This window comes from Mustela lutreola, chromosome 1, assembly GCF_030435805.1.
Source record: "Mustela lutreola isolate mMusLut2 chromosome 1, mMusLut2.pri, whole genome shotgun sequence".
Classification (NCBI taxonomy): Eukaryota; Metazoa; Chordata; class Mammalia; order Carnivora; family Mustelidae; genus Mustela; species Mustela lutreola.
In genome coordinates this window covers 147,491,669-147,519,270 of record NC_081290.1, presented here as the reverse complement: position 1 = coordinate 147,519,270, position 27,602 = coordinate 147,491,669, and the positions used below count along the sequence as shown (strand labels likewise).

At 39.1% G+C, this 27,602-nt stretch overlaps 1 protein-coding gene across 1 annotated transcript in view; it reads left to right on the top strand.

The window, feature by feature from the left end:
• The first annotated feature begins 3,310 nt into the window (after positions 1 to 3,310).
• C1H4orf51 (chromosome 1 C4orf51 homolog) overlaps positions 3,311 to 27,602 on the top strand; it is a 33,069-nt gene continuing 8,777 nt past the window's right edge. The window contains exons 1-2 of the mRNA XM_059155421.1: positions 3,311 to 3,695; positions 12,003 to 12,076. Coding sequence (XP_059011404.1) covers positions 3,463 to 3,695; positions 12,003 to 12,076 — 307 coding nt within the window. The 5' untranslated portion in view covers positions 3,311 to 3,462. The remainder of the gene's footprint in view (positions 3,696 to 12,002; positions 12,077 to 27,602) is intronic.

Here is a 27,602-nt window from a genome sequence, read left to right as displayed (position 1 = left end):
GGACAGAGACAAGAAGTTACATAGATGTACACAAGTGTATTTTTGTGCACCTTCCTGTTTGATGCTACATCTCAGTTGAAAAAGAAAAATACTGCCTCAATCTACCTTCTTGTGAGGCTATCTGTGGTTTTGCTGGAGATCTAGTCAAGACAGAGTAAATTCCAGAGACTACAGACCGTCCATTGTCTTAGCTATAGAGCCCACTGGACTTTTCAAGTCCTGGACCGTTGCACAGAAGGGCAATACCACTCCACAAAAGGAGTTTTGCAATCAGGTAAGTTTAGGAAGTGCCTCGCTATCCAGTCCCCTTTGAAAGATTCATAACGCACACCAAGTCCTGCAGCAAAGAAACACATTTATTCCAACTCATCCTAAACTTATTTAACCATGAAACTCTTTTAATTAATACCTATTAAAACCTCATTAGAATAATCAGCTTAAGCTTGGAAGCCTGGTCAAGGCCTACCGACCTGCCAGTGCGCCACCTGCTGGTTTCACTAGGTGAGGTCGCTCATTCAGGAAGCTTCTGTTTTCAGGAACTCTCACTCACCATCCAGAGTTCATTGTCCTAGTAGTGCTCTTGATAAGCTTTTTCCTCTCATTGAAATACCAGGGACTGGACACCACAGCTTGCCATAACTCAGTTCCAAAGGGAGGTTTTCAGTGGATGTCAGACCATACAGCACTGAATATCAGTGCCCAAGAGGAGAGAAGCGTCTCAGCAAAGGAGAACAAAGAATGCGTGCAAAGAGCAAAGTCTCTTAGAATTCTAGGATTTTACAGATTAAATACTACGATAATAAATTCAGTCAGTCTATTCTATTTATTTTCTAATTTGAAGTCTGACTTCTTTTTAGCAGACTTGATCAGCATCTAATAGGCTGATGATCAAAGCTGTAATTTTACCTAAACCCAATATGAGTAATTTCACATAAATTTTGAGGTTTCACTGCCCTTGGTTCGTTCTTTCTTTCTTTTTTTCTTTTTAAGACTTTATTTATTTATTTATTTATTTGACAGAGATCACAAGTAGGCAGAGAGGCAGGTGGGGTGGGGGGCAGGGAGCAGGCTCCCTGCTGAGCAGGGAGCCAGATGTGGAGCTGGATCCCAGGGGATCATGACCAGAGCTGAAGGCAGAGGCTTTTACCTACTGAACCACCCAGGTGCCCCTTGGTTCTTTTTTAAAAAATTAATAATAATAATCATTATTATTATTATTTTGGGGGAGAGAGAGGGGAGAAATGTACATGTGTGAGAGAGGGAGGGGCAGAGGGAGAGAGAGAGAATCTTAAGCAGGCTCCACATGGAGTACAGAGCCCGATGTGGGGCTCCATCTCATGACCCTGAGATCATGACCCGAGCCAAAAGCAGGAGTCAGACATCTAACCGCTGAGCCACTCAAGTGCCGCTCCTCACTACTCTTGGTTCTTGAGGTTCTTAGAGTTGTTAAAATGATATCATAATTGATTTGGGAAGAAAAAACAAAAATAACATAAAGAACAGGAATGTGATGAGAAAGTACACTTCTGCCATAATTTATTTTTTAAAGAGCTTATTTTATCACATATTTGTTTATAGACTGCCACACAACCTAAGAAGAAGATTTTAAAATGTTTTCTACAAATAATCTTTCACAATCTGTTCTATACATGTTCCTGTCTCAAAGTAATATATATTGCTAGCAGAGATTTCTGTGAAACCATAATTCTTGCTAGAACTGCTAACGGTTGAAGCGTATGCACAGTCATTACCTGACACTGGGTGGGCTGAAAGGAGCTAGGCGGCTGGGTCTTCGGGTCCCTCCTTCCCTCTGCATCTCCGTCTTCTTATCTTATCTGGATTTCTCTAAAGAGCCCCAATTCCATGAGAAAAAGCGGCTGGGTCTGAAACCTCTGCCTAATTCTTCTAGGGCAAAGGCACTTATGTTCCAAATTGCAAAGTTTTAAGGATAGAAACCCCTAATTTTAAATGCTATCAATTATTTACAAATAATTTTGTTCTCAAAGAAACATGGCCTATAGTGTGTCAGCCTCACTATAAAGGACTGTCTGACTTCAGCTCCGGGAGCCATATTCCCAGTATTCAAAGATCGGGTGCATTGGAATCACACAGCAATGTTCATATGCTGATTCCTGAGCTTTTCCTCAGATCTCCATAGTCTGGGAAGGCAGGCCTGAAGTCTCTGCAAGGTTAACATGCCCGTAGGTGCTGATCCAAACTCCCATGGAGATGGTTCTTCTTTAAATGATGATGATGGATCTCCTGGTAGAGTTGCCGATCCAGAGGAGGCATGACATTGGCATTTAGTTAAGAACGTTAAGAAGGTCTCAGGTTATGTGCATGAGCACAGAATGTGGAGACCTGCTCCAGGAGCTGATAAAAGGACAAATGTTGAAAGATCTAGTCTGATTTGTCGGTGAATTGTTTGTTATTGCAGAGAACGACAGACAAGCCAAGGACACAGATTTAGACTATTTATTAATGAGGGACGGAGGAAACCATGAGAATGGAAGATTGAATGCTGTCACCCCTCAGCCTAAAAAAGGCTCCCAGTGATATTTCAGTGACCTTAACTCTGAACCCTGGCTGTCTTTAGAATTCTCCAGGAGTCAGCTTTTAAAATACACCAGTGCCTGGGCCCTACTCCAGACCAGTTAAATCAGAATCTCCGGGGGTGGCCTGGGGGTGTGGGTGAGGTCTGAGCTTTGGCTGATTTTAACAGCTCCTGGGATGACTTCCGTGTGCAGCCTGCTCGAGGACCACCGCTCGATGACACACGAGAAGCTATTTGAGTCACCTGCTCGCTCTTGCTGACGTCACAGACGGCTCGTTTAGCTTCCAGACTCTTGGAGCCCAGTCTTTAGAAGAAATGAATGCCTGGCACTGTTCTTTTATCGCTCGCTCCCACCTCTTAAACCAGCATCATTAGGACTCACTGTTTTATTTATAAAAGCAGTTGCCACCTGCTTTTTTTTTTCTTTTTAAAAAGATTTTATTTATTTATTTGACAGAAAGAGAGATCACACACAGGCAGAAAGGCAGGCAGAGAGAGAGAGGGAAAGCAGGCTCCCTGGTGAGCAGAGAGCCCGACGCAGGGCTTGATCCCAGGACCCTGAGATCATGACCCATGCTGAAGGCAGAGGCTTAACCCACTGAGCCACCCGGGTGCCCACCACCTGCTTTCTTGCCATCGTTTGTAGCCTTGTGTGGCTCAGAAAAGGACAGAAACTTACATACCTTACACATTTTCTAGTTAAAGTTTGGGGGGTGGGGGTGGGCTGGGGGCCTTGTATTTGTGGAATTCGGTGATCTGTTGCTTGGCAACTTCAAGAGAGTTAAGCTTCTGCATTCCACCAGAGTCAGAATTACAAAGTTTGGTGAGCCCCGTCAATTACCTCTTGCGACCAAAAGGAAATTAATTGTCCATCATGCAGAGGGCTTGAGAAGCTGGCATCCAGAGCCATGTCGCACTTCTTCTACTTGACTCCACAAATCGTTCTGCCCTTTAGCCCTCTCAGCTCTCGAGAGTTCGATCTGATCAGACGCGAGGCTGGAGCGTCTTGGCAGAAGGAAACGAGGTGGTCAGACTCTTCCATAACAACATACACAGGCAGTTACCGGAAAAAGCAACTGGATGAGTCCGCCAGCAGCCGATTTTCTTTTAAAGCAGGACGGCATCGGCCTGAGTGTAACCAGTAAGATCTTTGTAATCTGCACCTGGTTATGTCACTATAAATAGACAAGAATGCTCTCAGGAGGAAGAGGGTATTGTAGACCCTGAGAGACTTCATAGACTTTAACTCTGTATTTTTTCCTGTGTAAATGTCAGCGGGAAGAAGAGGTAAATGTCAGTTACCAGCTGAAATTATGATTATATTCTCTTTTAGTCCTAACATTCTATATAACTACCTACTCTTGAAAATATAAAACTTTGAGTATTTTATTCAATTGTAGGTATTTTGTATTCTCTGTTTGGCAAAGAGTTGAGTCTGAGAATTTCTCCTTAGTTTTTGGTCTAGTTTTTCCACTTTCAGAAGTTTAAAAATTCCCCCAGAGCAGGAAGAAAGTGGACTAAATCCTCTTTCCCTACCTTGTATTGTCTGTCAGTAAAGGCAAGTGGTGAGGGCCCGAAAGACATTTTCTGAACGTTCACTTTAAGCTAAGTCTTATGATAGGCTCACAGAAAAGATTAATTTGCTTAATATGGTACCTGAAACTATAGAAATAAGGAGTCGCAAAGGAAGGAGATTTTATCAGTGTCTGTGGTGGGGGAAGGGAGACTGGGTTTCTGGAAAGATCTCAGTAAAGCAGGTTTCCTCTGAGCTGGCTTAGGTAGGGAAAGGAAGAGCATCGTGCATGGACAGGAGAATATGCACAAAGGCAAAAAGACTTTAATCCCAAGCATTATCAGAGAACCACAAATAGCCCAGTGAAGGCACCAGTAGACGTGTAGAAAAATATGAGGACTTGTTATGAAATATGTCCCTCTGGATATTAATTGCCTAATATCTTGTCCAAATTCTGGAAATTCATTTGAAAATCAATTGGGTTTTTGGCTCCAACTTGAGATGTGAGTAATAACTCAAATAGTACCCTAATAATTATTAATTATATTGCCTTCCAGGTCTTTCCAAATCATCAAAATTGCGTTTAAATGCTGAAATGTTTCAGAATGACTTTTCTGTTGCATGCCTTGTCGAGTTTATTCCAACCAACTCTAGTCTTCATTTTTAATAGCTCTCAAATATGTTGACACTTCAATTAATTGTGGAACTCCCTTTGCTAATTCTGTGAATTTTGAGGTATCTTTTGGCCAATTAGGGGGACTCTTTCAGCATAGCCGGGGTCCTCTCTGAAAATAGTGTTCGAAATCTGGTATCCAAACAGACCCACTCACGAGAGTAGAAAAAAATACGTTATCACTCAAAAAGTGCAAAAATAAGGCAGCTGGTGAAAATGCTCCGAACTCTGAATTTGTGTCCTGTTCAGACTGTGATCGTTACATGCATCCTTCCAACCAGTGCCCCCTGTGACACTGCAAACCACAGGAGACCCCAAGCTTGCGAGGTGTGTTTTCTGGGACCTCAGAAATGTAAATATAATCTTGGCACAACTACAGCTTATTCTATTATAGGGTAAGAAGCCAGTCAGTGTCATAAATGAAGACGAAGGGCAGATTGAGCTCATTTTTAAAACACTGATTATATTCTAAATTTGCTTTTGTTCTTAATTTTTGTCTTGGTTAATTTTAGCCCTAAGGCAAATATCTTCAGTTCTGAAAAAAATTTTTTGATTAAAATTTTGTAAGGCTATAAGCAGACATTTTCACACTGCTATAAAATCAAAGTGGCCCAAGGGGGATTATCGAGTAAAATATAAAGTGAGTGATTATTTAAAATGTGTTAAGTTGGGAAAACATTAAGGTGTATAAAACACGATACGTTTTATTCACCTTATCTATTCACCACATACATTGAATACCCATATAGTGCAAGACAGAAGAAATCTGGGAGAAGTCTTAATCATTTGGCTCTGGGTCAGTTTTAACAGCAAATATGTTAAATTCATCAACATGAAAAAGAAGGATCCTGCACTGGGAGAATGGAGATTAATGCATTACAGAACTTAGACTGTCAGTATCAATCCCACTTATCTGCCAAACTTAAAATAAGAGCTGCATTTTGACATATGAAACTAATGTAACATTGTATGTCAACTCTGCTTCAATCAGGAAGAAAAAAAAAAAAAGGGACACCTGGGTGGCTTAGTTGGTTAAGCATCTGCCTTTGGCTCAGGTCATGATCTCAGGGTCCTGGGATCGAGTTCTACATCGGGCTGCTGCTCAGTGGCAGGCCTGCCTCTCCCTCTCCCATTTCCCCCTGCTAATGTTCCCTCTCTCACTCTCTCTCTCTCAGTATAAATAAATAAATTAATCTTTACAAAAAAAAAAAAATGGCACTTTGGAATTTCCGAGACAGGAATATGGCTCAGTATAAAGTTTTAAGTCTTGATGCTCTGTTTATTTATTAAATTGTTCTTTCATTTATCCACTAATCATATATGATATTAATCATATATTTATCCCACTACATAAGGTCTTTTGGATAGGTCCTGGGGCTACATCAGTGATGGAAGCATCTATAGGGCACTCGTCTTCATGGAGCATATAGTCTGGAGAAGGAAACAGTCCCCAGGGAAACAAGCCATTTGTGTTTGAAGGAAACAAATTGGGAACCTCAATAGAAACAAAGAGGGGTGGCACTTTCTTACAAAGCTAAACATAGTCTTACTAGTGATCTAGCAGTGTGTTCCTAGATACTTACCTATAACTGATTTGCAAACCTAGATCAACATGAAAACCTGCACATGAATGTCAACACTGTTTTATTCATTATTGCCCCAAAGTAGAAGGAAAAAAAATGTCCTTCAATAGGTGAATAAATTAAAAAAAAAAAAAAACCCTGTGTCACATTCATGTAGTGGAATATTATTCAGCAATAAAAGGAAATGAGGCATTAAGCCACAAAGGTCATGGATGGATCTCTGTTTTTTTTTTTAAGTAGGCTCCATGCCCACTGTGGGGACCCAACTTGTGGCCCTGAGATCAGGAGTCCGATGCTCTATTGACTGAGCCAACCAGGAGCCGCCCCCACACTTTCTTTCTGTAATTAAAAACATGGGCGAATCTTAGCTCCCTAGCCCCAAATGAAAGAAGCTGGTCGGACCGTCAAGTATTACATATTCAACTATATGATAATTTAGAAAAGCAAAACTAAGACAGTAAATGGATCAGCGGTTGACAGGGGATGGGAGAGGGCTGAGTAGGTGAAGAACAAGGATTTTTTAAGCCAGTGAAACTATTCTGTATGATACACTAAGTTTTTGTGAAAACCCATAGTACTTTACAGAACAGAGAGTCAAATTTAATATATATAAATTTTAAAAAATTATTTAGGAGGTGAGAGGGTTCCCAGGATAGCACATAAAATGCGACAAAGGAATATAAATGTGTATTACAAAAGTAGGAATCAAGCTTACTGAAGGAATAAAGTGCTGCTCTAAGTAACTTTAGAAATGTAATAAGACTAAAACTAGAGTGACAGTCCATAACCACTGAACTCTGGTTGATAAAGTTGTTTCCCAGGGGGGACAGGTAACAATTCTGAAACCACTGTACATATACTGGAATGGAACAATTAAGCAGATAGACGGTAGATGATGGGGGCGAGGCTGTTGTTGGGAGTGGGAGGTTAATGATGAACAGAGAAGGGGTAAGAGTGAGCCGTGTGGTAATGGATTAGAATTGAATGCGTCAACATTCATGCAGAATTCATGCATAGCTTACTATAAATATAGATGGCTACGTAAAGAAACACTTAACGGTTTGTGCATATACACAGGTTAGTATGGACACAGGTACTTCCTTACTCTTTGGAGCAAAGTCCCTACCTGCAGCCCATATCAGCATGGGCCATCAGCTGAGAGGGTCCAGGAGCAACACTTGGTAACAGCGAGCGCACCGAGTACGCAGATTTTGGCTTCCAGGGCTATTCTCCAGTAACAGCGCCAGAGTTTCTAGGAGAAATGCTGATTCTCAGACTGGTGGAGGAGATATACAATATGAATTTGGAGTATCTTATAGTGCCAGAAAGGAAGAAAGTGTCCAACAAAACAGAACAGCAACAACAACAACAAAAACAATGATGGAGGCATCTGAAAGATCTCCCAGTGACTGAAGCTGAAGATCTGTGTAACAAAAGGAAGTAGTATTGGCCCAAAGTATAAAATAACCCACAGGTTCATAGTATTATAAATGAATGATTGAGTAAATTCATTAATAAGGGGGGAAAGGACACATCTTCCTCGCAAAACATTTTCATAATTCATGCAGCTACATTATACTCAAAGAGGTGGAGAATAACTCATGACCACTTAGGTGGGAGCTGTGCATAGTGACTTTCTTCCACTGAATACAGAAAGTGAAAAGGGGGGAAGCCTGACAATTACTTGGTCAAGCCAGCTGACCAAGTTTAATTCATATCAACAATGATAATTCATACTGATAGTGTTTAACCTTGGTATGAAATAGTGCTTTACCTCAACTAATCATGAGAAAAACATTAGATAATTCCCAATAGAGAGACATTCTACAAAATACCTGACCAGGGATCGTCAACATTGTCAAGGTCATCAAACCAAGGAGTCCAAGAGATTATCACTAGTAGGACTAACCTAAGAAGATGTGATGACTAAATGTAATGTCATATCCTAGATGGGATCCTGGAACAGAAAAAGGGCATTAGGGAAAATACTGAGGACATCTGAATAAGTATGGACTCTCGTTAATAATGTGTCGATATACAATGGAACATTATGCCTCCATCAGAAAGGATGAACACCCAACTTCTGTACCAACATGGACAGGACTGGAGGAGATTGTGCTGAGTGAAATAAGTCAAGCAGAGAGAGTCAATTATCATATGGTTTCACTTACTTGTGGAGCATAAGGAATAACACAGAGGACATTGGGAGAAGGAGAGGAGAAGGCTGTTGGGGAAAATCGGAGGGGGAGAGGAACTGTGAGAGACTGTGAACTCTGAGAAACAAACTGAGGGTTTTGGAGGGGAGGGCTGTGGGGGGTTGGGCAAGCCTGGTGGTGGGTATTACAGAGGGCACGTATTGCATGGAGCACTGGGTGTGGTACATAAACAATGAATTCTGGAACACGGAAAAAAATAAAACAAAATTTTAAAAAGTAATGTGTCAATATTGGTTTATTAATTATTACAAATATAGCATTCTAATGTATGATGCTAATAATAGGGGTAACTGGGTGGGGAGTATATGAGAACTCTCTGTACTATCTTCACAATAATTTTGTTAATCTAAAAGTGTTTACAAGTTAAATTTTTATTTATGAAGGGTAACACCGGAGGAGCTCAAAGGAGGAATAAGCAAATACACAATCATAATTGAACATTTTAAGTCACTTCTCTCGATAACTGGTGGAACAACCAAAAAATCAGCAAGAACACACCAAATCTGAACATGATCAAGACACTTGCCCTGTGTGATATATCTAGAGTCATGAACCCATGAACCAAAGAATATACATTGTTTTCAAGAGCATGTGGAACATTTTCAAGGACTGACCTTAGGTCTTTAGGAAAATCATTGCTTTCCAAATACTTCGGGATTATTCTGCAAGGCCCAGTCAGAATTACCACAGTGTTTATCTTTGGGGAGGCTTGTATCCCTCCTGAGCAACAGTGAGGCCACATGGGAATCCAAGGTTGAGACTGGGAAGCAAGAATTGACCTAGGGTGTCCTTATAGAGACAAATCCCTTTATGAAAAAGCAGCAGCACATTGCACCATGCTTCTGAATGAGAAGGCACCGAGCAGGCCTTCCTGAAAGCCACAAGACAAATAGGGTGGATTCGTTTGTTCTAGCAGCCATGTAAAACTAATACTGGTGGAACAGAGAGGAGACATGTTTCTACAACGAAGGGATGTGGAAATGAATTTTATAAAGGATAACAATACGGACATTGCATACCTGTTTAAATTAAAACGGGAAAGAAAATTAGTGACTAAAAGTAACAGTTTTAAAATGATTTTTTTTAAATGCCACTTATATTGTTAAAGTATGTCAAATTTCTAAGAATTAATGTAATCAAAGATGTGCAAGATCTCCACACCGAAAACTATAAAACATTACTGAGAGAAAATAATGATGATCTAAGTAAATGGAGAGATAAACCATGTTCTTGGACTGGATGACTGAAAGTTATAAAAATATTCTTGCGTCACAAATTGATCTGTAGATTCAATGCAATTCCAATAGGTGTTTTTGTGGAACTTGGTAAGATGATTCAAGGCCAGGAAATAGCCAGGACACTCTCAAAAGAGAACAAGGTTAGAGGGATTTTTACAGATAACAAAACTTACTATAGAGCTTCAGTAATTAAAGCAAGATGGCATTATAGCACAAGGATAGAAAATAGATCGATGTAACAGAATAAGGAGCCCAGAAAAAGACCTGTGCATATATGGACACTTATTTATGAAGAAGGTGGCAGAACAGTAGAGAAAATCTGTGTTTTCAATTCTAGGTAGATTAATTCCAAATGAATTAATGATCTAAGCATGAAAGGCCGAACAATAACCCTTAGACAAAGACATTAGATGACAGAGGATTTCGTGATGATCTTGAGATTGGCAAAGATTTCTTCAACAGAACACAGAAAGCACTAAGCACAAAGAAGAAGTTAGATAAATTGAACTACCTTAAAATTAAGAGGTTCTGGGAACAAAATACACCACCAAATATGCCACACTGGATGTGGAGCCCACTTGAAAAAAAAAAGAAAGGAAAGAAAACCAGTTTAATCTCCTCATCTAAAGTTGATGCTATGGGTAACCCTAAAACTTAGTGATGCCACTCAATTCCACTTCTAAGTGTATACACAGCTGAAATGCAATTCACATGTGCACCAAGAGACATGTACGCGCAAATATTTTTATTTATTTATTTGTTTGTTTGTTTATTTGACAGAGAGAGATGACAAGCAGGCAGAGAGGCAGGCAGAGAGAGAGGAGGAAGCAGGCTCCCCGCTGAGCAGAGAGCCCGATGCGGGGCTCGATCCCAGGACCCCGGGATCATGACCTGAGCCGAAGGCAGCGGCTTAACCCACTGAGCCACCCAGGCGGCCCACAAATATGTTTCTAGCAGCATTTTTCATACTAGTAAAAGTTAAAAGGTCAAAAGGTAGAATTACAGAGGGCATGGATTGCATGGAGCACTGGGTGTGGTGAAAAAATAATGATGCTGTTATGCTGAAAATAAATAAATTTTAAAAAATAAATAATAAAAAAAGAAGTAGCAATGAAAATGGTACATATGAAAAACAAAAACAAAAAAAAGGTAGAATTAGCACTATAGAGCAGAATGGACAGACAGCGGTATGTCCACACAATGTCAATGAATATGAACAAATGAATATATGCCCAAATTGTAGTGTTTGGGTATGTCTGCTTAGGTGAAAAAATGTATAAAGAGAAGCAAAGATGATAGATGATGAAGTCAGTAAACTGGTCCACTGCCTACCTGTATTTGACCACCTGCCCTAAACCTATTGAAAATTAATTACTGGGAACAGGCTCAGGAATCTGCATTTTAAAATTAATACCCTCTGTTGACTCATCAGCTGTTGTAGGATGGAAAGAAAGAAGCACAGTGGGTTAGCAGCCCTCATCTCCATGATGATTAGGGCTAGTTTGCTGGCTGAATGCATGTCTAGGAGCATTTTGAGACTCCCTATGCTGACATCAATTCTGCTCTTCCCCTAACTCCCACACACAGTTCCAGGTCCCTGGAGCTTGGAGACCCTCTTGTCCCCCTAATCATGGTCTGGAAACAATGTGCTGCATGCTGGAAACTGGGGACTGTCCATTCCATACAAAATGATTGTGCTTCCCAGCAAGACCCTCCTTGCCTTAAAAAAGTATTGTATCTGGATTTGGGGAAACAGAGATAGAGATGTGTTTCGAAGGAAAGACACAGCATCTGTAAGTTCCTGAATTACTCCTCTGCTATTCAGTTTGACACTTTCTTGGGAAATCCAACACACTGGCTGTGATATTTCCTGTTCCATTCATAGCACTTTGCTTATTCTGAAAACAACTCCCTGGAGAAAGACTCACAAATCCTGCTAAGACAATGATGAACTTAATGTTTGAGCTTTTCATGTAGAAAAACTGAACACTTTACCCTTTTATGACAAAACGGAACAAACAAATCACTAAGGATGACGAGAAAGTCCAAGAGGGGTTGATTTCACGGGAGTCGGAGGTTATGGTTTGGGAGCATGGAGAGAGGACAGGAGAGGAAGCAAAAGTTTTACAAAGTCAAATGAGAAGATGAGTGGAAAGCCCTCCACATCCATAGGCCGTGGCTTCTAGACCCAGAAACTCGTAACTTGTTTCTTCTACTTACTTCAGGATATCATCACCGAATTCTGCCTTCAGTCCCACGGTCTGCAGAGCTGGCTCCCGGGAGACTACAGATGCGAAGAGTGAGTACAACAGTCCGTCGTGAGCACAGCCTTTTTGCCAGGGTTGCTGTCCTTGTAACTTGTAGGTTTTTGGGTTTTTTTTTAAGGTTTTATTTATTTATTTGACAGACAGAGATCACAAGTAGGCAGAGACATAGGCAGAGAGAGAGGAGGAAGCAGGCTCCCCGCTGAGCAGAGAGCCCGATGCGGGGCTCGATCCCAGGACCCTGAGATCATGACCTGAGATGAAGGCAGAGGCTTTAACCCACGGAGCCACCCAGGAGCCCTGTAATTTGTAGGTTCTTGACTGTAGTCTTTTTGTTTTAATTTGCCTAGTAAAGGCAAGATGTCTTTAGCAAGAAAACAAGTATGTTGCCCTCTGCATCTGTCACTCTTATAAAAATGAATTATTCCAGGGCCCAAATGTCCTCGTCCATATGAGTTCCCGAATGTTACTTCTGCCAGAGTTTGGAGCTTTAGGTAATGTCATCTGACCTTTACTGGGTACATCCAAAAATGAAGACGAGAAACCAAAGCTATAAACTACCACCTAGGAAACTGTCTTTACTAACCTACAACCACCTCCACCCTGTTTTAGTTAAATTAGAATAACATTAGCTGCTATAATACACATCTCAAATTCCAGTTGCTTAACACAATAAAAGTTCATTTTTTTCTTCCCATAAAGGCCATGGTGGGGGTTTCGGGGGCAGATGTTCATGATGATTCAGGGACACAGATGCCCTTTATCTTGGGGTTCCACCATCCCCTGGCATACCAGAGTCCTTTGTTAGGGAAGGCACACCTGCTTTCTTACCACTTCAGCCTGGAAATGACACACAGCTCTCGTGCTCACATTCCAACGGCACAAGTAGCCACAAGGCTCCACCGAAATTCCAGAGAGTTCAGAAGTGGGTTACTGGACTGGGCAGCCGCTTTCTGGTAACAACGGTATACTATGGAAAGGAACAACTGGTCAACCACCACACATGCTGCTTTTGAGGAAGAAACATGATAGATTTTTCCCATATAACTTGTACCTCTCAGGGTTCCATCTTTGAAGGTTTAATAAGACTCATGATTAAAATCTCAAATTAGGACTTTTTAGCACTTTATACAATATTCTGGTCATTGGTTTGCTGTTCTATTTAAAGATTTAACATGCAGGCATGTGTTGCAGGGAGAAGGGATGGTAAAATGAAGTATTCCGCAGCCTTATGGGGTTTTCCTAAATAATGGAAATAAAAGTTTTTAATGACCACCTGGGACAATCAGTCTTCTGCTGGCTTTCCTAGTAAAATCTGGCTTTATCGGAATAGTATATTTAAGTGGGTTTTCTGTGCTCTTCTGTGGTTTGTTGAGGCAAGTGGACAGGGCAGCTAACCATTTGTGCAATTGTTAAAATCAAGAAAGACTTTCTTTTCTCCCCTTTGCAGTAATGAACATAAAGTTAAAACATACTGCAGAGCTGGGAGACAAGTCTGAGCTAGGGCACAGGGAATTAAACAGCCCAATTACGTCCTTCATAGTAAGTTAAGGTGACAGTGCATCTGATCTGAGTGGCACAGAGTCCGGGCCTATTGCATTTATACTGATAGCTGTGCCCTTCAGAATGCTGATTAACCATGCTAATCACCAGTGGCCCGTGAATGCCAGTAGGGAGCAGTCCCAGAGCTGGATGGGTGGAAGTTCTTGAACGGTGATAACATGAGCAGCAAAAGCAATCATTTCCTACCTGATAGTATTGCTGTATTTTCCTACCTCCTCTCCTACTGGTATGGTACAATGCTGATAGGAGGAAAGGTAGAGGAGGAAAGTCATGATAATGACTTTTTTTTTTTTTTAAGATTTTATTTATTTATTTGAGAGAGAGAGAGATAGCAAGAGAGCAGAGCAGGAGGGAGTGGCAGAGAGAGAGAAACAGGCTTCCCGCAGAGCAGGGAGCCCAACATGGAACTTGATCCCAGGACCCTGGGTTCATGACCTGAGCTGAAGGCAACCACCCACCTGACTGGGCCACCCAGGCGCTCCCATGATGATGATTTCTTTCTTGTTTTTTTTTTTTTTTTAAGATTTTATTTATTTGACAGAGAGAGATCACAAGTAGACGGAGAGGCAGGCAGAGAGAGAGAGAGAGAGGGAAGCAGGCTCCCCGCCGAGCAGAGAGCCTGATGCGGGACTCGATCCCAGGACCCTGAGATCATGACCTGAGCCGAAGGCAGCGGCACAACCCACTGAGCCACCCAGGTGCCCCATGATGATGATTTCTTAAGGGACTTAGTCCGTGTTGCCTTTTTCACTCTCCTCCCACGGTCATTTTAACTTAACTGACAACTCCTCTCTACGTCAAGGTAGAGTTACTTAACTTGGCCGAGCAATAACTTCTTGTTATAACTTCTTCTTGTATTTCTTCTCAATTTTCACACTTAATTTTTGGTTTACCAAGTGTGCCAAAAGCCCCTCACAGTGGGAGTTAAAACATGAAGTCAAGTGAACATGGCTCTGTTGATTGTCTCTTTGTAGACACACATCCCTTCGTAGATGCAAATCAGATGGGCTGTTCTTAAGTGCAATTTGTGATCATCATAGGAAATATATTCTCAAATTCTTTTTTTTTAAGATTTAATTTATTTATTTGATAGAGATCACAAGAGGGCAACGGCAGGCAGAGAGAAAGAGGAGGAAGCAGGCTCCTCACTGAGCAGAGAGCCCTGGGATCATGACCTGAGCCAAAGGCAGAGGCTTAACTCACTGAGCCACTCAAGTGCCCCTCAAATTCTTTTTCACAACTGCCTTTCAAAGAGTTCTTCGCTCTTATTTGTTCTACCTGCACTAAGGTGGTTTTCCTTTTGCATTACCAATAGTTTTCTTTGCAAGTGTTTGATTAGGTTATGGCTTTCCCTATGGTCCATTACATACTTGTCTCTCATGTTCAAAGAAAAACAAGGTGATAGCTACTGGAAGTTAAAACCTTTTTTATTTCTTATTGAAGTAAAATTGGCATATAATTGGAGTGTAAGTTTCAGGTGTACAACATTATAATTCGATATATTTGTGTATACTACAACGAGATCACCATCATATGCCTAGTTATCTCTTATCACCGTACAGTTGAGCCCCTTTATTCATTTTGCCCACCCCCATTTCCCTTCCTCTCTGGTAACCGCCAATCTATTCTCTGTATCTATGAGTTTGTGTTTTTTTTTGTTTTTTTTTTTAAAGATTTTATTTATTTATTTATTTGTCAGAGAGAGAGAGAGAGTGTGTGTGTGTAGGCAGGCAGAGGGGCAGCAGAGACAGAGGGAAAAGCAGGCTCCCTGCTGAGCAAGGAGCCCGATGCAGGACTCGATCCCAGGACGCTGGGATCATGACCTGAGCCGAAGGCAGCCGCTTAACCAACTGAGCCACCCAGGCGTCCCGAGTTGGTTTTTGTTTTGCTTTGTCTGTTTTGTTTTTTAGATTCCACACAGAGGTGAAATCATACGGTATTTGGTTTTCTCCATCTGACTTATTTCATTTAGCATCCATGTTGTCACAAGTGGCAAGATTTCACTGTCTTATGGCTGAGTAGTATCCACTATATCTTAGTATCCACTATATCCACATCTTCTTTATCCACTCAATGGGTAATCAATCAATGGATGCTTAGGTCGTTTCCATATCCTGGCTATTATAAATGCTGCTACAATGGACATAGGTGTGCATAAATCTTTTCAGATATGTGTTTTCATTGTCCTTCAGACAAATACCCAGATGTGGAATTGCTGGATCATGTGGTAGTATATTTTTAATTATTTGAAGAATATCCATCCTGGCTTTCATAGTGACTACACCAATTTACATTCCCACTAACAGTACACAAGTGTTCCCTTTTCTCTACAACCTTGCCAATACTTGTTATTCTGTCTTTTTGATGATGACCATTCTAATAGGTATGAGGTGATATCTCATTATTGTTTTGCTCTGCTTTTCCCTGATAAGTGTGATGTTGAGCATCTTTTCATGTATATGTTGGTTATCTGTATGTCTTCCTTGGAAAATGTCTATTCAAATTCTCTGCCCATTTTTTAATTGAGTTTGAGTTTTGTTGTTTGAGTTTGTTGTTTGTTGTTGTTAAGTTGCATGAGTTCTTTATGTCTTTTGGATATTGATTGGTTATTGGATATATCATTTGAAAATATTTTCTCCCATTTAGGAGGCTGCCTTTTTGTTTTGTTGACAGCTTCCTTCACTGTGCAAAAGCTTTTAAGTTTGATGTGGTCCCATTTGCTTATTTTTGCCTTTGCTTCTCTTGCCTTTAGAATCAGATCCAAAAAGCATCACTAGGACCCATGTCAAGGAGCATACTACCTATGTTTTCACCTAAGAATTTTATGACTTTAGGTTCTACATTCAAGTCCTTAATCCATTGTGAGGTAATTTTTGAGTATGGTGTAAGAGAGTGGTCTAGTTTTATTCTCTTGTGTGTGGTTGTCCAGTTTTCCCAACAACGTTTTTTTTTCTCTTGGCTTCTTTGTTATAAACTGATCATCTATTTTGTGTGGGCTTATTTCTGGGTTCAACAAATAAAGATCAGACATTATAAAATGGCAGTACAACAAACAGAAATGGTTAAATGGTTCAACTTTCTCTCCATTTACATTCTAAGGCAGATACTAGCAATTATTTTTTAATTAAAACTTCTCTCCAGCAGGAGCAATTTATTCTGTGGTGGAATACAGACTATAAGGCAGCACTCACCAGCTCTCTCTTTACCTTCTCTTGTTCTTAGCACCACACCTGTGTCCCCACCCCTGAATCCCTCTAGGATGTGCCCAAGTTACTCTTGGAAAAGGGTACACTGGCCTCCTTGATTCTTGCCATTCCGGGAGATATAATAATATGACCCAGATGTGACATGTGTGAAATCTCCTTGTGGTATTTCCTTGACCACAGATAACAAATTCCAAGTTCCTGAAGCAGCTCTCTGAACAGGAACTGTTTGTATGGTATATGGCCTTTTATAAGGAAGGGTTTAGGAGAACATTAATATTTTAAAAGGGCACCATGATGACAGTTTGTTGTGTTAGTTCAAGAGTATTTGTATCCATGTTTAACGTCCTTCTTTTTTTACCTATTCTTTTCCTTCCACTTTTATTCTGTGAAGACTTCTCTAAACCTTGGAAGATTTCTAAAAGCAGAAAGAAGTCACTAGACTACCCTATATGCCATGTCTTCAGACATGGAGAGCTTAAAGCATAAACAGGATGATATCAGGTGTTTCTGATCACACTTGTGATAAAATTCCAATTCCTTACTAAAACCTCTGAGGTCTTACATGAATGGGACCCTGCCTATCTTTCTGGTTTCATTACATGGTTCCTCCTTTTTGCTCACCTGCTGTTCCAGTTACATTAGCTGCTGTTAGCAACTTGAAAATGCTAAGCCATTTCCTACCTCGGGGCCTTTGCACATACATTCTCTTCGTTGGAATGCAATTATCCCAGCTATGCTGAGCTGTATTCTTCAGGTGTGAATTTAAATGTCACTTCTTCAGATGGGTCTTCACAGCCCACCATATTTAAAGTAAATTATTCATACTCTTTCCCTTTTAATTTCTATCTTGGTGTCTTGTTTGCTTTCTATGCACTATTGTATTAGTTTACTGGTTTATTTTCTCTTTCCTTTTCTAGAACATAAGCTTTAAGAGGTCAGAGACTTGTCTGTGTTATTTGCTTCTGTATCTCCAGCACCTGGGACAGGGCTCAACATAAACCAGATGCCCTATGTTGTGTCGAACAGTGGTTTTTATGGACTTTCCACTGTAGACTTTCCCCACAACATATTCCTCATACAGGCAGTTTCTTATTTGGAATTTGTCTTCCAAAAGGGAGTTTACAAAATGCTTTTAAAAATCAGAATGTAGTTTTTACAGAAGCAAACTTCCAAGAACTTATTTCCAATGACAGCCTTTAGAATCCTGTGTTGTGCCACATAACATTGTAATACCTTAAAAATTGAGTAAATAAATAGCACCTGGTACTGTTGCGTGTATACACGATTTTAGTTATATACACTCCTCCATCCCCCACCCCAGATCGGCAGTGGATTGAAAGAGATACAGCTAGGCAAACCCCAAATCTGAAAATACACATGCAGTAGTATAAACAAGATATGGGAAGCATGATTGCGGATGAGAGGGAGAGAGGAGAGAGATAAGTGGTACCTGTAGGGCCTAAGGCAGGGGAACGACCTCCCATTTGGTAATGTTGGTGTCTTGTGGCTCCCAAGCTCCTGGTACGGCCCTTCAAGATTCGTTCTGTTGGGGGAAGGAGACTCCTCAGGTTTAGTGTGAAGGTCTTCATTGTCTTTTCTTAGGGCCATCCTTGTTTGCCTTCCATTGTTGCCAGAGGAAAGCTGCCCTTTTGGGATAGCCGAGGACTCAGGCAGGGCCAGGCCAGCGGACCGAATCCCCTAGTGCCTTCATTCTTCTTCCTCCTCCTCCCACTGCAGAGCTCCACAGCCACTGGCTGCCCAGGTGTGCAACTCAGGGAACAGGGTCACTTAGAACAAGCCTCACTCACCTCGGAGTTCCCACATTCACTCCTGTTGTAAGCTGTCGCAGCAGAAGGATCTTGGGATACTGAGATCTGGTTTGTTTCCTGGCTCATTTGTATGCCTTGCCTGGGGTGGGGGGGTGGGGATGGAGGTGCATTTCTTTTAAACTACAGAAAGAAAAAAAAAGTCTCACATTGGCCACCAATAAATCTAGATAGCCTGAGAAGCAGTTTGCCTGCAATTGATGTCCTCACCACATTAAAAATGACAGATAGGCTGACTGATTGCCAGCACAGCCCCCAAAGAATCCCAGGAATGGGTCCCCAGACTCAAGAAATGCCAATGTTCCTTTCAGGAGTTGGGAATTTTGTTTTGCTCTCTCTGACCATTTAAAATTAGGAACCAGTCTAATAAATGGTTAAGTGAGTTTGTCAGAAAATATTCAAGTGTAAGGCAACAGTTTCCAAATTCCCTGCAGAGACTGGACACAGAGGAACATTGGCAACCAAGCCTGTTATTAAGAAGGTCACAAGATGCCATCTGTTCCCGTGTGCACCTTACTGTTCAAGCATAACATCAACGAGGAGCTGGCTGCAATAGATTTTGCCTGTGAACGTAAAAGTCAGCATTATCGTGGGGACCACAGTGATTTCAGTGGGCTTGTGTGAACGAACCACACTGTCTGCCTATGGGATGCACAGGGCTATATGGGGAGGAGATGGGAAGAAGACAAAGCACTGTTGTTAGGTCGGTTTTTGCTTATGGCTCAAATGTGATTTGGGAAGATACTTGCAGGTCTTCCCAATCTTTTTCTGTCTGGCTTTAGCCATCTACAAAATACGGTCACAGCACTCTTTCTTTACCTATAATTATGACAGTAAGGTAGATAAAAAGACCTTATTCTTTTATTGACTTCATTTTTTTTTATCTATAAAGAAGTTGAAGGAATAGCACAATCAATATTCACTCACTCTTGCCTAGATTCTTCAGTTCTTAATATTTTGTCACATTTGTTAACATGTAGCTTTATCCTTATCTCTTTATTCTGATACTTGTATATACTTCTTTGCTGAACTTCTGAGAGTACATTACAGATATCATAACAGTATATCCTTAAATACTTCAACACTTACCTAAGAGTAAGAATGTTCTCTTACATAACCATCCTACTGTTATCACACTCAAGAAACTTGATATTGATAGAATAATTTTTACTTAATAAATGGACCATGACATGCCTTGTTCTTAAAAATCTGTCAGGAAAAGGCTTGTTCTGTCATCAACCCCAACGGTTAGCAACTCTCTCTTTAAGACAATTCATATTTTTGAGGGACTTTGAAAAATCTAATGAAAGCTCTGGGCCCTCTCTTCAGAAAAACATCTGAGAAGAGAGTTCTGCAAGCCAACAATCTTGGATCCCTCCAGGACGTCCATGGACTCTAGGTCAAGTGTTATTAATCTTTGATCTAAATTCTCCTCTTTTGTGTACATACAGTTTAAGACCATAGTTCTCAGGAAAGGTTAAGAATAGTTTGTCTTCCCTTTCCAACATTGTTTTGTGTTCAGGAGTCTTCATTTCAAGAAACCCAGAGTTTCAAGGAATTCAGAGATGTGTAGGTAGGAGATCATCCCCAATCTATGAGAAGGAATCTCAACCAGAAATATGGCTGAGTGTTATATTATGACAGACACCCAGGAGGTGGACTACATGATTAGAAGACCTAAAAGAATACTACTAAACTCGAGGGTCTCTGATCCTGGAAGTCCTGATGCTCACAGTCCTACCCTTGCTTTCTTGACAACATGCTGTTAGAAACCAAATACTTGCAGCATTCCATCAGGATTGGCACAACATTTAAGGACTTAATATGTAAAGGTGGAATTTGTTGGATGTTACTAACATCGTTACTTTCATCAACAAAATTGCTCAGTTTGGTTATAATTCTAGGACTGGGAAGGGGAAACAGGGAGGTGAGTAAACACTAGAAAATCAGGGTAATAGTAAATGCCCTTAATTAAAAGGCTTAATTAAAAGGCTAGGGAGAAGGGGGTGGGATTATGGACATTGGGGAGGGTATGTGATTCGGTGAGTGCTGTGAAGTGTGTAAACCTGGTGATTCACAGACCTGTACCCCTGGGGATAAAAATATATGTTTATAAAAAATAAAAAATTAAAAAAAACAAAGGCTGATTAAAACTACCACTGTCAGGTTGCACTGTGGGCTCTATTTTGTCAACTGTGAACTCACAAAGAAAAAAAGTCACTAGCTAACCATACAACAACATACGTGGGCTCGCTGGTGTTCCTCTCCACAAGTGGACGAAAGAAAACAGAGATATTTCTAGCTCTGAGAAATGACAAAGTTTGGGGAAATGATGGACATACATGCTTTCCCCCCCATAATCCACCAAAAAAACTTTCTATAAAACTTTAATATTACAGAATCATATCATTTACTAATTACTGATTATCACATATAATTCTTGAAAGGAAGGGTGACATAAAACTAGTTAAAGCCTCTGGCAGGCCTGTGGGATTTATAAAAGTCTTACAGAGCTTTGAAGGCTGAAGATTCACAACCAATGGAGTAATCAGAACTAATTGTGCAGGATAAACTTCTTATCCACCTGCTTTTACTTTAGCTATGAAAAAGTGGGATTTTCTTGAATTTAACTAAATAATTGTTGGACTCTATATTTTGACTTCAGCTTGAGATATCTTGTTTTTAAAAATTTATCAGCATAAAATTGCATAAATAGCAATAAGCATTTGAGAAAAATTGTTCCTCTCCCTTGACTCATTCCTAATGAAGAGACTGTATCATGTTATGCCAAGCAAGGCCTGTTTCTTCCTTTAAACCTATATATAGGTATATATATATACATATATATATGTATATATATATATATATAATATGATTTATTTATTTTTTAGAGGTGGGGAGAGAACACAAGTGGGAGGGACAGAAGGAGAGGGAGAGAGAATCTTAAGCAGATTCTGTGCTGAGCATGGAGCCTAGTGTGGGGCATGACCCTGAGATCATGACCTGAGCTGAACCAAGAGCTGGATGTTTAACCAACTGTGTCACCCAAGCACCCTGATATTTATTTTTAATCAAATTAAATTTTTTCTCTTATTTTTAAAATCAAAATATACCAGAGAACTCAACATGATCAGTCATTAAGGAAATGTAAATTAAAACCATTGAGATACCACTCCACATCCATGAGATTGGCTGTATCCACAAAGACTGATAATAACAAATGTTGGAGAGGATATAGAGAAGCTAGAATCTTCATTGATTGCTAATGGAAAGTGTTGGAAAACACTTTGACAATTTCTTTTAAGTTAAACATAAACTCACCATAGGATTCAACAATTCCACATATAGGTATTTACCCAAGAGAAATGAAAACATATATCCAAAGACTAGCACATGAATGTTCACTGCAGCATTACCTATAATAGCCAAAATGGGAAATAACGCTTATGTCTATTGAAGGGACAACAAAATTTGGTATATTCATACAATGGAATACTGCTCATTAATAAGAAAGAACAAAATACCAAATAGCTACAATGTGAATGAACCACAAAAACATTATGCTAAGAGAGGGCAGACATAAAAGGCCACCTAGTATATGATTCCATTTAAGTGTAATGTCCAATACAGGCAAATCTATAGAGAAAGTAGGTTAGTGGTTTTCTGGGGCTGAGGGCAGAAAAGGAGATTAGCCATAAATGGGCATGAGAAATCTTACTGGGATAATGAAAATGCTCTAATACTAGATTATGGTATTATGATGATGGTTGTATAACTCAATAAATTTACTTGAAATCATTAACTATATACTAAAAGTGGGTCAATTTTATGATATGTAAGTTATATCTCAACAAAAAAATTTTTTCAACAAAACTGTTAAAAAAAATACCATAAAGTTGTAAAAAATATACCTCTTCAGACCTTGAGAAAAAATTATAGCCTTAGAATTTCAGCATAGCCTTGGTTCCTTCTGACTCTAAAAGTACAAGCTGTGTATTATAGAAAGTTCCAGGCATAAAAATGTTTAACTCAACTTACAGTTTCTGGTTCTGCTTATAAGGAGCTTAGAAGATGCCCCTCCATTCTAATAACAGGTAAAAATCTGAACAGAATTAAAAATCCACAACTCTTCTTGGATTCATAAGAAAGGTGAGGACACAGGGCAAACTGCTCCCCCTAACATTAGAAAGATGAAGTGAATATAAGTAGTCTTAGCTTACCAGAGTGAGACTCACCAGCAGAAACCACAATAGGAACCAGTAACAGGGTTTGAATATCTGAACTGTAATTGAGGAGTTGCTGGAGACTCAGTGCAAATAAGTCTGGGGGTTGGAAACTCCAGAGGGACCTAACCATATGAAAGTCCCTATAGTATTGTGAGATTTATCTCTAGGAATTTGGCCAGGTTATCACAGTAAATATCAGAGAAAAATTCCCTAGTGCTTCCAGCACGAAAAGGAGAAATTACCATTTTGAAGGACTCCAGAGTACTATGTTCTTCTTAACAAGGGCTGCCCTCAGGAGAAACTATTTTACCAAAGTCTAATCTGCCAGGGTGTTCAGTTAGGGTACCCTTACTGAGCTGGTGAAAAAGAAATACCAAACTCCAGCCTACCCTAGCCTTCCATGAGGGAGAAGAAAAATACTCAACTCTAGGCCACTCTAGCCATCCTGTTCCACCTAATAGGGGAGGAAAACAAACAAAAAAAACAACTTAGAAACACTTGTGAAGTTCACTATCCAGAGGCAGAGGCTCACTAAAAGACTGAGACCTGGGCACCTGGGTGGCTCAGTGGGTTAAGCCGCTGCCTTCGGCTCAGGTCATGATCTCAGGGTCCTGGGATCGAGTCCCGCATCGGGCTCTCTGCTCAGCAGGGAGGCTGCTTCCTCCTCTCTCTCTCTCTGCCTGCCTCTATGCCTACTTGTGATCTCTCTCTGTCAAATAAATAAATAAAATCTTAAAAAAAAAAAAAGACTGAGACCTAATCATAGGACTGTAGAATGCTTCCCCTCCTCCTACACCCCACTACCTCATTATTAAGGGCTTATTTACAGCAAGTTTTTTCCTCAGTACATCATGTCCTGCTATCAAGAAAAAATTACAAGACATACTAAAAGGCAAAACACAGTTTGAAGAGCGAGCAAGCATTAGAACCAGATGTGGCAGGCTTTGTTATTATCAGGTCAGGAATTTAAGACAACCATGATTCACATTCTAAGGGCTCTAATGGATAAAGTAGACAGCATACAGGAACAGATGGGCAATGCAAGCAGAAAGATGGAAATCCTAAGAAAGAACCAAAAGAAATGCTAGAGATCCAAAACACTGAAACAAAAAATGAAGAATGTCTTTAATGGGTTTATAAGTACAGTGGTCATGGCTGAGGAAAGAATCTCTGAGCTTAAGGTTTTCTCAGTAGAAACATCTAAAACTGACAAGCAACAAAAACAAAGATTGAAAAAAAAAAAAAAAAAAAAAAAAAGAACAGAACAGAATGCCCAAGGACTGGAACAACTACAAAAGGTGTAACATATGTGTAATGGGAATACTGGAAGGAGAAGAAGGAATGGAATAGAAGAAATATTGAACAACTAAGAATTTCCATTTCCACAAATCAATGTCAGACACCAAAGCACAGATCCAGCAATCTCTGGGAACCCTGAGCAGGGTAAATGTAAAACAAACAAGATACTTACATCTATGCATATCATTTTCAAACAACAGAACATAAAAGATAAAAAAAAAAAAAAACTCCTGGAAGAAGCCAGAGGGGAAAAACATCTTACCTATAGAGAAATAAGAATTGTATCCAACTCTCCTTAGAAACTATGGAGGCAAAAAGAGAAGAGCATGAAATACTTAAGGTTTTGTGAGAAAACAAAACAAAACAAAACCCACCAACCTAGAATTCTGTACCTTGTGAAATTATATTTCAAAAATGAAGAAGAAATAAATACTTTCTCAGACAAACAAAAAGTTAGGGAATTTGTTGCCAGCAGATCTGCCTTGCAAGAAATGTTAAAAGTTCTATAAAGAGAAGGAAGATAATAGTTCAGAAATTCAGATCAATAAAAAGAAAGGAAAAGCACTGAAAGAGGTATAGGTAACTGTAAAGTAAAAACTTTTATTTTTCTCATTCTTAATCTAATGGATAATAGTTTGTTCAAAATGATAATAGTAACAATGTATTCAACCATGCAGGCTTATGTATGTGTCTTATGCATGTATGTGTCTTACTTCAAACAATGTAAGGGTTGGGGTATTGACCCTCCTGCACAGTAGAAAATCCACATATAACTTTGATCACCCAAAACTTACCTACTAACAGTCTGCTGTTGACTGGAAGCCACTGATAACATAAACAGCTAATTAACACATATTTTGTATGTTATAGGTATTATATACTATTCTTCCAATAAAATAAGCTAGAAAAAATAAAATGTTATTAAGAAAATCATAAAGAAGAGAAAATTCACTTATAATACTATACTATAAAAAATTCATGTATAAGTGGGCCTTTGAAATCCAAAACCAAGCTGTTAAAGGGTCAATTGTATATGTACTTATTTATGCTTAAATATAAGAGAAATGAATGACAGCAATGCTACAAGAGATGGGAGAGGGTAATTAGGAATATTTTATTATTATAAGCTACTTGTACCAGTCATGAAGTGGTGTAATGTTATTTGAAAGTGCATTTGGATTAGTTGTAAATGTATACTGCAAACTCAAGGGCAACCATTAAAAAAGTAAAAAAAAAAAAGAAGTGTAATTAATATGCCAAGAAAGGAGAGAAAAAGGAATCATATAAAATGCTCAGATAAAACCACAAAACCCTGAAAAAGAGTGAAAGACAAAAATAGGAAAAAGGAACAAGGGCAACAAATAGAAAACAGTAACAAATATGGTAGATGCTAATTCTGTTATATCAAAATCACTGTGAACATCAGTTCACACTAATCAGTAGACAGAGATTGTCAGTGGATCAAAAAATAAGGCCCAATTATATGTTGTTTACAAGAAACCAACTTTAAATATAAAGGCACATATAGATTAAAATAAATGAATGGAGAAAAATATGCTATGTTAATACTAAGAAAAATGAGGCAAGAATAGATATATTAATTTAGATATATATATGATAGTTTATAATATATGTATTATATAATAGAGACTTCAAAAGAGGGAACTTATCAGGAATAAAAAAGGGTACTAAATAATAATTATAAAGATGTCAGTCCTCCAAGAAGATAAAATAATCTTTAATGTTCATGTGCTTAACAACACAGTGTCCTACGGTGTGAGGCAAAAGCATGGAATTGTAAGGAGAAACAGAGGAATCCACTGTCATGGTTGAAGACTTCAGCATATCTCTATCAGAAATGGACAGATCCAGTAGTAAGGACATAGTTGAACTCAACAACATATCAATCAATTAGATATAATCACCATCTTTTAGATGACTTCATCCAACAATGGCGGAACATACATTCTTTTAAAGGTCAGATGGAATATGGACCAAGTTAGACTACATTCTGGGAAATAAAACACACCTTAAAATTTAAGAGAATAGCAATCAGAATATTTGCTCTCAGACCACAGTGGAATTAAATTAGAACTCAATAACAGAAGGATAAGTGGAAAACCCCCAAATAAGTAAACAACAGATTTCTAAGTAACATGAGTCAAAGGAGAAATCTGGAAAAGCTATAGAAAAATTTTGAACTAAGTGAAAATGAAAACACAACTTACCAATTTGTGTAATGTAATAAAAGCAATGATTGGAGGGAAATTTATAGCATTGATTGCATATATTAGCAAAGAAGAAAAATCTAAAATCAACCTAATTTCTATGTTAGAAAACTCAAATAAGAAGAGCAAATTAAACTGAAAATAAGGAGAAGAAATCATAAGAATTAGGGCAGAAATCAATACACTTGAAAACAGGAAGTCAACAGAGAAAATTAAGGAAACCAGAAGCTGATTATTTGAAAAGATGAAGAATTTCTAAGGTGGGGGAGGGGATACATTAATTACTAATATCAGAAGTGAAAGAGAAAACATTGCTACAGACCCCATAGACATTAAAAGAATAATAAAGAAATATTATATATAATTTTATGCCCCCCAAATTGATAACTAAAATGATGTCTTCCTTGAAGACACAAGCTGCCAAAACTCACACAAGAAAAAACAGTCTAAATAGGCTTATATCTATTAAAGAAATTAAATCAGTAATTAACAACCTTTCCAAGCAGATGGCACTAGGCCTAGATGGGTTCACTGGTGAATTTTACCAAACATTTAGGGGAGAAATTATACCAATTCTTCACAATCTCTTTCAGAGGACTGAAGGTGAGGAAATAATTCTTAACTAATATAGTGAAGCCAGGATTACGCTAATGCCAAAGCAAGGCAAAGACTGCACCAAAAAAAGAAAAATACAGACAAATATCTCATGAATATAGATGCAAAACTCTTCAACAAAATATTATCAAATAAATCCAACAATGTATACAAAGAATTCTATACCATGACCAAGTGGGATTACCCCAGGCATGCAACATTTAGAAGTCAATTGATGTAATCCATCATATCAAGAGACTAAAAAAAGAAAAATTACATGATCATATCAATAGATGCAGAAAAAGCATTTGACAAAATCCCACACCCATTCATGATTAAAACAAAAAAAGTCTCAGTAAACAAGAATAGAGAACTTCTTCAACTTATGAAGAAAATCTACAAAAAAACCTATAGGTAACATCATAGTTAATAGAAACAAAGCTTTTCCACTGAGATCAGATAGTGTTCTCCTCTCACCACTTCTTTCAACATCATGCTGAAAGTACTAGCTAATGCAGTAAGACAAGAAAAGAAAATGGAAGTTATAGAGATTGGAAAGGAAGAAACAACTGTCTTTGTTCACATATGAGATATTATCTATGAAGAAAATTTTTTTAAA